The sequence below is a fragment of the Cebus imitator genome, unplaced genomic scaffold (assembly GCF_001604975.1).
Source record: "Cebus imitator isolate Cc_AM_T3 unplaced genomic scaffold, Cebus_imitator-1.0 Scaffold83, whole genome shotgun sequence".
NCBI classification, from domain to species: domain Eukaryota; kingdom Metazoa; phylum Chordata; class Mammalia; order Primates; family Cebidae; genus Cebus; species Cebus imitator.
This window is the reverse complement of record NW_016107398.1, coordinates 1,010,305-1,022,735: the sequence shown is the minus strand read 5'-3', so window position 1 is coordinate 1,022,735 and position 12,431 is coordinate 1,010,305. Positions and strand designations below refer to the sequence as shown.

At 38.5% G+C, this 12,431-nt stretch overlaps 2 protein-coding genes across 5 annotated transcripts in view; both read left to right on the top strand.

The window, feature by feature from the left end:
- RTN1 (reticulon 1) overlaps positions 1–12,431 on the top strand; it is a 470,076-nt gene that overhangs the window by 371,535 nt on the left and 86,110 nt on the right. The window lies entirely within an intron of this gene.
- LOC108308192 (60S ribosomal protein L23a-like) lies at positions 245–2,038 on the top strand. Its single transcript, XM_037740426.1, has one exon. It carries the CDS (start codon positions 1,568–1,570, stop codon positions 2,036–2,038), a length of 471 nt encoding a protein of 156 aa, XP_037596354.1. The 5' UTR covers positions 245–1,567.

Sequence of the window (12,431 nt, the reverse complement as noted above, 5' to 3'; positions counted from 1 at the left end):
TAAAGAACTGCAAAGGCTGTCTGGGCACGATGGCTCACACTTGTTATCCCAGTATTTTGGGAGGCCAAGATGGGTGGATCGTTTGAGGTCAAGAGTTCGAGACCATCCTGGCCAACATAGCGAAATCCCGTCTCTATTAAAAATACAAAAATTAGCCGGGAGGTATCCCAGCTACTCGGGAAGCTGAGGCAGGAGAATCGCTTCAGCCTGGGAGGCAGAGGTTGCCAGTGAGCCAAGACTGCACCACTGCACTCTAGTCTGGGCAACAGAAGGAACTGCAACAAAAAAGAACTGCAGAGGCCATCACTTTGCTAATGTTTTTCTTATTCCCACAAAATTTTTGTGTGAGAAAAATTAATGGGGAGTCAAAAGGGTTCTAGTTAGATAATCCACATAGGTTTCGCATCTCCGTGTTAGAGATGTATTTGGACTTTGTGCCAAACACTCTGATTTTTAAATAGTGGCAGAATCTTAGGATACTAAAGAAAATGTTAGAATCCTTAAATATTAACTCTAGGAAGCAATTTAGGAAATCGCTATTAACCTTCTTTGCTTTAAAAATGAAGAAAACTGAAAAAAAGATGTGAAGTAACTTCCCTCATATTGCAATTAATTTATAGCAAACCCGGGAGCAGATATGTATGAATAAAATGATGGTTCCATTTCAGAGGCTTGAGGAGCCTTCCATTGAAAATCACAAAATGAGCAATTGCATTCACCTCTTCTCCCTTCCATTTTCCTATTGAGATGACAGAAAATATTTTTGACATAATAAATTTATATAGGTACTGGAAAATATGAAATACTGAAATCAGTGAAAAAGAACTTTAGAAGAATTTCTGGAAAACAGCAAGAAGATGAGATTTGATTGGCAGAAGAATACAGGGGAAACCACAGTCCAAGGTACCAGCTCCTGGTACACTTTATCCCATGAGAGTCCAGAGAGACGCACAGCTTAACAAAGACTACAGGCAAGGTGGGCTGGGGGCCTTTGTATGTGCACATTTCTAAAACTAAGTAGAGATAATGAGAGAATATAGGTGGAGGAAGAATTTTTAAGAAGCTGTAATTAGAATCCATACAGTGATTAGAAAAAGACATTTCAACTACAAAATGAAACAAGCTGTAGGTGAATGAGTCAAAAGAAAATGAATTCCTAGAAATTATAAATATGATTAAGGAAAAATTCATTGAATAGGACTGAATAGTATGAATGACAGATAACTCTGACAACCAAGCTGGTGATCTGAATTTAAGATTAAGGAACTCTCCCAGAAAGGTAAAACAAAAGACATTATTCATTATATGAATAATGACCAAAGAAAAAGATAAGAGGAGGCCACATTAGGAAGACCATCATCTAATCAGAATTTCAGGATCAGGGAACAGTGTATGGGAAGAAGTAATAATACTAAAAAATACCAGTAATAACAGAAGAAAAATTTTCTTGCACTTTGGAGAAACACAGATCTTCAGGCTGAGAATACCTTAATAAGTATTAAGGTAGACAGAAGAAAATGCACAGCAAGACATAATCTAATGAAATTTCAGGGACCCTTTTCACAAGATGGTGCCGAAAGCGAAGAAGGAAGCTCCTGCCCCTCCTAAAGCCGAAGGCAAAGCGAAGGCTTTAAAGGCCAAGAAGGCAGTGTTGAAAGGTGTCCACAGCCACAAAAAAAAGAAGATCCGCACGTCACCCACCTTCCGGCGGCCCAAGACACTGCGACTCCGGAGGCAGCCCAAATATCCTCGGGAGAGCACCCCCAGGAGAAACAAACTGGACCACTATGCTATCATCAAGTTTCCACTGACCACTGAGTCTGCCATGAAGAAGATAGAAGACAACAACACACTTGTGTTCATTGTGGATGTTAAAGCCAACAAGCACCAGATCAAACGGGCTGTGAAGAAGCTCTATGACATTGATGTGGCCAAGGTCAACACCCTGATTCAGCCTGATGGAGAGAAGAAGGCATATGTTCGACTGGCTCCTGATTACAATGCTTTGGATGTTGCCAACAAAATTGGGATCATCTAAACTGAGTCCAGCTGGCTAATTCTAAATATATGTATATCTTTTCACCATTAAAAAAAAAAGAAGAAATTTCAGAACTGTAAGAATGAAGATTTTTTGTTTTATTATTTTATTTTTAAATTGACAGATTAAATTGTATGTATGTTTTAAAATATATATACTTTGTAGAATGACTAAATCTAGCTAATAAACATAAGCATTATCTTTCATAGTTAACACTTTTCTGATGGAACACTTAACATTCACTCTCTTGGCATTTTTCAATGATACAATATATTATGAACTATAGTCACCATGTTGTACAATAAATTCCTTGAACTTATTCCACCTAACTGAAATTTTTAATTTTTTTTAACCAACATTCTTCCCAACCTCCCCCTGCAACCATCTCAGCCCCTAGTAACCACCATTCTACTCTTTACTTCTGTCAGATCAACTGTTTTAGATTCCACATATAAGTGAGATCATGCAATATTTGTTTTTCCATGCTTAGTTCATTTCACTTAATATAGTGCCCTTCAGTTTTATACATTTTGTTGCGAAGGATAGTATTTCCTTCTTTGCATGGCTGAATAATATTCTGTTGTGTGTATATACCACATTTTATTTATCTATTCATTCACTGATGGACACTTAGGTTGATTACATATCTTATCTCTTATGAGTAATACTGCAGTAAACATGTGAGTGCAGATATGTCTTAATATGCTGATTTTGTTTCCTTTGGATTTATACCTAGTAGTGGAATTGCTAGATAATATGGTAGTTCTATTTTTAATTTTTTGAAGAGCCATTCTACTGTTTTCCATAATAGCTGTACTAATTTCCATTTCTATCAACAATGCGTAAGGGCTCTGTTTCTCCACATCTGGGTCAGAATTTACCTTTTGTCTTTAAAAAAAAAAATCTTTTCACAAAGGCAATTTAGTTCTATAGAAGGGTGCATCTCACAAATGGAGCAATGGTGAGAGCATGACTGAACAAGGGAGGGGAAGGGGTTCTTATCCCTGACACCAGTAGCCCCTACTGCTGTGTCTTCCCCCGATTGGCTAGGATTGAACCACACAGTCTAAGATAATTCCAATAGGCTATTTTAAAGAGAGCAGGGGTTAGAACTAGAGTGGTGGGTTGAACAGTTTCAGCGGGAAAGACGGTTATGGAACAGGTGACTAAAGGTAACTCAAGTCAGAGCAGGTGACCGGGTGACTCAGGACGGAGCAGGTGACCAAGGGAACAGATGTGAACTACTGATTACAGCTGGTGGGAAAGTTGTTTACTGAAACTAGGGGCAAGGAGATGAGGAAGTTAAATTTTAAAATGGAGAACAAAGTACAAGGAAACTGAACATACTGACATAATGATTCTTTGAAGAGAAACTTAGAACTCACTGTATTTATCAACTCCCCCCTCTTGAATTTTATGGTTCTTTTTCTTCAAACTTCCTTAACATGTCTCACTTAGTAGTTCTGCTTGAATCTCTAAAAGAAGATGCTTCTCTGAATAAGGTGGAGGAGAGTTAAGGGAGGTATTAATTAAATGCTATTTCTGTGAGTCTTTGCAATTTGGTGGTTCTAAGTTCTTTGAGAAACTCTCCAAACTGCTTTTTACAGTGGCTGAACTAATTTATAGTCTCACCAATAGTATATAAGCATTCGCTTTTATCCACAGCCTTCCCAGCATCTGTTGTTTTTTTGAGTTTTTAGAAATAACCATTCTGACTGGTAAACATGGTATCTTATTGTGGTTTTGATTTACATTTACTGATGATTAGTGATGTCGAGTATTTTTTATGTTTGTTGGTTGCCTGTATGTCTTCTTTCAAGAAATTTCTGTTCATATCTTTCTTTTCCCCATTTTTAATAGGGTTACTTGCTTTTCACTTGTTCAATTGTTTAAGTTCCTTAGAGATTGTGAATACTAGACCTTTGTCAGATGTGTAGTTTACAAATATTTCTATTTTGTAAGTTATCTGTTTACTGTATTGAAATTTATTTTACTATGAAGAATCTCTTTCATTTAATTAGGTCCCATTTGTCAATTTTGTTTTCATTGCAATTGTTCTTGAGGACCTCCCCACGGCCGACATCCAGAATGGTGTTACCCAGATTTTCTACTAGGATTCCTTTTTTTTTTTTTTTTTTTTTTTTGAGACAGTGTTCTGCTGTTGCTGCCCAGGTTGGAGTGCAGTGGTGTGATCTCAGCTCCCTGCAACCTCCACCTCCCAAGTTCAAGCAATTCTCTTGCCTCAGCTTCCTGAGTAGCTGGGATTCCAGGCATCTGCCACCACATCTGGCCAAGTTTTTGTATTCTTTTAGTAGAGACGGGGTTTTGCCATGTTTAGTAGAGATGGGGTTTTACCATGCAGGCTGGTCTCAAACTTCTGACCTGAGGTGATCTGATCTGCCCACCTTGGTCTCCCAAAGTGCTGGGATTACAGTATTCTAAGATTCTTATAGTTTGAGGTCTTACATTTAAATGTTCAATCCATCTTAGGTTAATTTTTGTAGATGGTGAAAGATAGGGGTCCAGTTTTATTCTGCTGCGTATGGCTAGCCAGCTATGCCAGCACCTCTTAATGAACAGGGAGTCCTTTCCTCATTGCCTATTTTTGCCTTTTTAGTAGAATAATTTATTTTCTATTTAAGATATTTAAACTTTGTTGAATATTAGATGGCTGTAGGTGTGTGGCTTTATTTCTGGGTTCTCTATTCTGTTCTACTATTCTATGTGTCTATTTTTGTGCCAGTACCATGCTGTTTTGGTTACTATAGCCTAATAGTATGAAGTTGGGGAGTATAATGCCTCCAGCTTTATTCTTTTTGCTTAAGATTTCATTGGCTCTTCAGGCTCTTTTTGGTTCCATATGAATTTAAAATTTTTTTTTTCTGAATCTATGAAAAATGATATTGGTATCTTGATAGGAATACCACTGAATCTTTAGACTGTTTTGGGCAGAATGGCTATTTTGATGATATTGATTTTCTAATCGATGAGCATGGAATATTTTTCCATTTTTAAATGTTATCTGTAATTTCTTTCAGCCGTGCTTTGTAGTTCTCTTGTGGAGAGCTTTCACCTTTTTGGTATTAGATGTGTTCCTGGGTATTTTAATGTTTTGCAGCAATTATGGATGGGATTGCATTCCTATATGGCTCTCAGCTTGAATGTTATTGGTGTATAGAAATGCTACTGATTTTTGTACGTGGAATTTTTATCCTGAAACATCACTGAAGTCATTTATCTGTTCCAGAAATCTTTTGGCAGAGTCTTTAGGGTTTTCTAAGTATAGAATTCTATTGTCTATACTTAGAGAGTATATATACAATGTCTGTACAAAGAGAAATAGTTTGACTTCCTTTTTTCTATTTGGATGCCTTTTATTTCTTTCTTTTACCTGTTTGCTCTGGCTAGCACTTCCAATACTATGTTGGAGTGGTAAGAGTGGGCATCCTTGTCTTCTTCCAGTTTTGAAGGGGAATGCTTCCAGCTTTACCTGTTAAATAGGATGTTGGCTGTGGGTTTGTCATAGATGGCTCTTATTATTTTGAGGTATGTTCCTTTGATGCCTCTAGTTTTTTTGAGGATTATTATCATAATGCAATGTTGGATTTTATCCAAAACCTTTTCTGCTTCTATTGAGATGATTACATGTTTTTTGTTTTTAATTCTGTTTCTGTGATGAATCATATTTATTGATTCACATATGTTAAATCAACCTCGTGTCCCATGAATAAAGCTCACTTGATTTTGGTGAATTAATTTTTTGATGACCTGCTGGGTTTGGTTTGTTATTATTTTGTTGAGGATTTTTGCATCTATGTTCATCAGTAATATTTGGTCTGTAGTTTTCTTTTTTCATTGTGTCTTGCCAGGTTTTGGTATCAAGGTGATGGTGCCTAAAATAAGTTAGAAGTCCCTCTTTGATGTTTTGGAACAGTTTCAGTAAAATTGGTATCAGCTCTTCTTTGTATGTCTGGTAGGATTTTGGGTTGCATGGATTTTTGGGTCTCAATTTTGTTCAGTTCTGCTCTGATTTTAGTTATATCTTTTCTTCTTCTAGCTTTGGGGTTCCTTTGTTCTTGTTTTTCTGGTTCCTGTAGGTGAGATGTTAGATTATTAAGTTGATATCTCTCTAACTTTTTGAGGTGGGCAGCTAGCACTATAAACTTTCTTCTTAGTGCTGCTTTTGTTCCATTCCACAAATTTTCATATGCTGTGGCTCTGTTTTCATTTATTTGATTTTTTTTTTATTTCTACCCTAATTTTGTTATTTACCCAAAAGTCATTTAGGAGTAAGCTATTTAATTTCCATGCAATTTTATGATTTTGAGAGATCTTTTATTTTTATTTTTATTTCACTGTGGTCCAGGAGTGTGGTTGGTATGATTTAGATTCTTTTGAATTCGTTAAGACTTGCTTTATGGCCAAACATGTGGTCAGTCTTGAAGTATGTTTCTTGTCCAGCTGAGAACAATATATACCCTGTGGTTGATTGGTGGAGTATTCTGTAGATGTCTGTTAGGCCTAGTGGGTCAAATGTTGAGTTTAAGCCCAGAATTTCTTTATTAGTTTTTTCCCTCTGTTATTTAATACTGTCAGTAGGGTGTTGAAATCCCTTACTATTATCTAAGTCCTTTGTAGATCTAGAAGTACTTATTTTATGAATCTGGGTGATCCAATGTTGGGTACATATGTATTTAGGATAGTCAAGTCTTCTTGTTGAATGGAATCCTTCATAATTATGTAATGCCCTCTTTTATCCTTATCTGATATAAGGATAGTGACCACCACCACCCCCCACTCTTTGTTTTCCACTTGCATGATTGATCTTTCTTCAACCCTTTACTTTGATCCTATGTATGTCATTATGTGTGAAATGAGTCTCTTGAAGACAGCAGATGTACTTTTTTTAAAATTCAACTTGCCACTCTGTGCCTTTTAAGTGGGGTGTTTAGGCCATTTACATTCCAGGTTAAGGCTGGGTGTGGTGGGTCTTGCCCGTAATCCCAGCCCTTTGGGAGGCCAAGGCAGAAGTATCACTTGAGGTCAGGAGTTCAAGAGTATCCTGTTCGATGTAACAAGATCCCATCTCTACCAAAAAAGAAAAAAAAGAAGAAAATTACATTCAAGATTAATATTGATATGTGAGGTTTTGATCCTACTGTGAAGTTGTTAGCTGATTGCTTCGTAGTTTCTATTGCGTAGCTGCTTTATAGGGACTGCGGGCTATGTACTTAAGTTTATTTCCATGGTAACAGGTATCATTCTTTTGTTTTCATGTTTAGAAATCTCTCAAAGATACCATGTACGGTTAGTCTAGTAGTAATGAATTCCCTTAGTGCTTGTTTGTCTGGAAAAAAAATTTATTTCTCTTCTCATTTATGAAGTTTAGTTTGGTGGGATATGACGTCCTTGGTTGGAATTTTCTTTTCTCTAAGAATGCTAAAAACAGGCTCCCAATCTTTCTTGGCTTGTAAGGTGTCTGCTGTTAGCTGATGGGGTTCTCTTTGTACATGTTCTGACCCTTTTTTCTAGCTGGCTTTTAAGTTTTTTTCTTTAGTATTGACCTTTGACAGTCTGCTGACTATATGCCTTTGTTATGTTTATTGTGTATAGTATCTCAGAGATGTTGTCTGGATTTCTTGTATCTGGATATCTAGTTCTCTAGCAAGATTGAGGAAATTTTCCTGCATTATTCCATTAAATATGTTTTCTAGATTGTTGACTTTGTCTTTGTTTCTCCAGGAATGCCATTATTTCATAGGCCTGGTAACTTTACCTAATCTCACATATCTAAAAGGGTTTGTCAATTTTTAAAAGTTCCTTTTTCTTTATTTTTGTCTGACTGTGTTAGTTAAAAAGGCTGACCTTCAAGCACTGAAATTCTTCTGCTTGGTCTGGTCTATTGATGAAGGTTTCAGTTGTATTTTGAAATTTCTTAAATGAGTTTTTCAATTCTAGAAGTTCTGGTTGTTGTTGTTATTGTTGTTTTTAGGATGTTTATCTCTTCCTACATTCCCTGGATTACTTAAGAAGTTTCATTGTGTTGATTTTCAACCTTGTCATGGACCTTGATGAGCTTCCTTGCAACCATGCTTTTAATTCTTTACCTGTCATTTCTCGGTTTCCATTTTGGTTAGGGACCATAGCTGGAGAGCTAATGTGATCTTTTGATAGTGTAACTGCATTCAGATTTTGCATAGTGCTGGAATTCTTGCATTTGTTCCTTCTCATCTGGAGATGCTGGTGTTTCTAATTTTTGTCATTACTTGTGTGAGGTTGGGACTTTTTCTTTTTCTTTCTTTCCCTATAATATTATTGTTATTTTCTTTCTTTCCCTTTCCCTTTCACCCCCTCCCTGGGGGATATAATTGTAGAAAAGGCTGGGTAGTGTCTTTTGGCTTTGCTTCTATAGCCCTCTGCACTTCTGTTGACAGGTCTTATATAGGGCTATGCAGTTCAACCTACAAGCCAGTAGATGGTGCTTATGGGTAAGAGCTGTCTTTGGCCGCTGTGGTTGAGTAGATCCTTGTTTACTGGGAGGAGTTCTCTGTTGCCTCAAGCAATGGGCTGGTTTATGGTGTGTATATTGGTCTGAGCCGCCTGCTCAACCCTGGAAGGGGTGGAGCAGGTGGCAAATGGGTGGTGCTGGATCAGGCAGGCTTCTTTACAGCCCCTCTAATGACATGCACAAGCACCAGCATCAAAGGAGAACCCAGTGAGCAGCCACCAAACACCCAGAGGTGTGCCTAGTTTTGGAGCTGCGGAACCTCCTCTGCCTCAAGTTCTCTGCATGGTGATGCGGAATGGCTGAAACTCCTAATCCAGGAGAGTGGGTGTTCCAGATGGCTGGAGATCTGCCTGGGAATGGACCATTAGAGAACCCTGCTGCACCAGGATCTCTGCCAAGAACAGTGGAGCAGCTCAGGCTTCTGTTTCATGTGAGCAGGTGCCCCAGATTCCTGGAGATCTGCTTCGGTATAGAGCACAGAGGGTACCCTTCACCAATATCTCTGCACAGAAATGGTGGAGTGGCTCAGACTGCCAGTCCAGGCAAAAAGGTTCTCCGAATGTCTGGTCTGCCTGGGCACAAAACAGAGAAGGCCCCCCCTTCACTAAGATCTCTGTACACAAGTGGTAGGGTGACTCAGGCTGCCAGCCAAACAAGCAGGTGCTCCAAATGCCTGGAGATCTGCTTGGGCATGAAGTGAAGAAGGCTCCCCCTGCACCAGGATCTCTGTATAGGAATGGTAGGGTGGGTCAGGATGCTAATCCAGGTAAGTGGGTGCTCTGAATGCCTGGAGATCTGCCTGAGTGTGAAGTGGAAGAAACCTCTTTGCACCTGTATCTCTGCATAGGAAGCGTAGGGCAGCTTAGGGTGCCGAACTAGGTGAGCAGGTGCACCAAATGCCTGGAGATCTACCTGGGCATAAAATGGAGACAGCCCTGCTGTACCAGGATCTCTCCACAGGAAGGATGGAGTGACTCAGCCTGCTCCTCTTTGGGAGCAGGTACTCTGAATGCCTGGAGATCTGCCTACATGTAGAGCAGAGAGGGCCACCCCTGTACAATGATCTATGCACAGGAAGGATAGGCTGGCTCTGACTACTGATCCAGACAAGGGGGTGCTCTGAAACCCTGAAGATCTGCCTGGGCATGGAGTGGAGAGGGTCCTCCTGCACCATGATCTATGTCCATGAAGGGTGGTGTGGTTCAGGCTTCTGGCCTAGGCAAGCAGTTGCTCCAAATGCCTGTATTTCTGCCTGGGGATGGAGCAGAGAGGACCCTGCCACCATGATCTCAGGGGAGAAGCCTGGAGCACCCAGTGGTGATGCATGTCCAATGGTTCCAGGTTGCCAAGCTAGCCCTGGCTACAAGTCTCATCACTCAGGAGATGAGATGCAGCTAGAGTGGCTCTCCTCCCACCCCAGGCCTACAATAAGAGAAAGCACAATTCCAGCACCTACTTCTGAAGCACTTTCCATGGCTCTGGTTGCAGAGACCACTTCCCAACTCCAGAGCAGGCACTCCAGTCTGTGGACTAAGACAGTTATAAAATAGCTAAGTGACCATGCTGCCAGATCACTAAAGAATGGCTGCCTTTGAATGTGCCTGTATTAAAAATGGTGTCCTGTCCTTGGTTCCAGGCCTGGGGAAGTGTCTGCAGCTTTTCTCAGTGTCTTTCCCTCACAGCATTTCCAGGCCTTTCCCCAAGTTATCTCCAGGGCTTAGAGAAACAAAGTGCTCTTCCTTCTGGAAGGGTGAGTCACAGAGTGGGCTGTCTACCCTTCTCATGTGCTGGGACTTCACTCACTTTTATCAGACAGACACTGTCACAAGGGCTGTTTGCCCATATTTTCCTCCTAGAGATCTGGGGTATCCTTTATAATTCTGGTGGATTTTCATTTACTTCGTGAATTAAAGCTCAGTATTGATCTTAATGCATTATCTCGATATTTCCAACTGGCTGCGACATGCCTTAGCATTCACCATCTTGGAAAACAATGAATCTTTATACATTTTGAATATTGACTCCTTATCAGAGGTATAGTTTGCAGATATTTTTTCCTACTCCGTAGGTAGTCTCTTCATTCTGTTGACTGTTTCCTTTGCTGTGCAGAAGTTTTTTAAATTTGTTATTTCATTTCTCTGTTTTTGTTTTTGTTGCCTGTGCTTTTGAGGCCATATCCAAAAAATCATTGCCCAGACCAATGTCACAGAGCGTTTTCCCTAACTTTTCTTCTCATAGTTTTATAGTTTCAAGTGTTATGTTTAGTCTTTAATGTATCTTGGTGGATTTTTGTACATGGTGAGAGATAACAATTTAATTTCACTTTTCTGCATGTGGAAATCCAGTTTTCCCAACACCATTTATTGAAGAGACTGTTCATTCCCTATTGTGTGTTCCTGGTACCTTTGTCAAAAATTGGTTGGCCATAAATGGATGGATTTATCTCTGGGCTTTCTGTTCTGTTTCATTGGTTTATCTGTCTGTTTTTATGCCAGTGCAATGCAGTTTCGGTTCCTATAGCTTTATAGTACATTTTGAAGTCAGATAGTGTGATGCCTCCAGCTTTGTTATTTTCGCTCAAGATTGCTTTAGCTATTTGGGGTCTGTTGTGGTTGCATACAAATTTTAGGCTTATTATTTCTATTTCTTTGAAGAATGTCTTTGGTATTTTGACAGGGATTGTACTGCTTTGGGTAGGATGAACATTTTAACAATATTAATTCTTCTAATTCATGAATTTGAGATCTCTTTCCATTTATTTGTGTATTTTTCAATTTCTTTCATCAATGTTTTTAGTGTAGAGATATAAATTTAAACTCCTCGATTAAATTTATTCCTAATATGTTTTTTGTAGTTATTGTAAAGGGGAATATTTTATTGATTTATTTTTCAGATAATTCACTGTTAGTGCATAGAAGTGCTACTCATTTTTGTATGTGATTTTGTATCCTGCAACTTTACTAAATTCATTCATTAGATCTAACAGTTTTTTTTGTGGAGTCTTTAGACTTTTCTATATGTAAGTTCATGTTGTCTTCAAAGAAGGACACTTTAGCTTCTTCCTTTCAGATTTGGATGCCTTTCATTTCTTCCTCTTTCCTAACTGACCTGGCAAACTTCTAGTACTATTTGAACAGAAGTGGTCATCTTAGTCTTGTTCCATGTTTCAGAAGAAAAGCTGTCAACCTTCCCCATTCAGTATGGTGTTAGCTGTGAGTTTGTTACATATGGCCTTTATTGTGTCATAATATATTCCTAATATGTTGAGAGTTTTCATCATGAAAGAATGTTAAGTTTAATCAAATGCATGTTCTGCATCTATTAAAATTATCATATGGGTTTTGTCCTTCATTCTGTTAATGTGATTAATTACATTTATTGATTTGCATATGTTGAACCATCCTTGCATCCCTGGGACAAATCCCACTTTATCATGGGATAAAGATATTTTTTAAAACTTCCAGAGTGGGAAGAATAAAGAATGAAGAACAGGAATGAAGGAATAAGAATCGGTCAGATATTATATTTCTCATCAGCAGCATTGTACATGAGAAGACAGTACACAATGATTTCAGATTTCTGTGGAGAAACTATTTTGAACTTAGACTTCTATACCCACCTAAACTGTTATTCATATAAACAATGAAGATATTTTCTGACATTTAGACTTTGAACGTTTATTGCTCAAGTACCTTATACAAAAAAATTTCTCAAGGAGGTAATCCTAACAAAAGTAAATTCAGGGAAGAGAAAGGAGTAAAATATAAAACATAAGAAGGAGTAGTAGCTGAATATGACCTATAAAACATGAAGAAAGTTGAAATTAGTAGAGAATTTATTGAATCTTAAGGCTTACAGCTTTTTCCTGTTACGTGACAGGGGATT

What these genes read in the sequence shown, in the direction of transcription:
- LOC108308192 (XM_037740426.1), top strand. Translation starts at nt 1,568, where the DNA reads ATGGTGCCGAAAGCGAAGAAGGAAGCTCCTGCCCCTCCTAAAGCCGAA.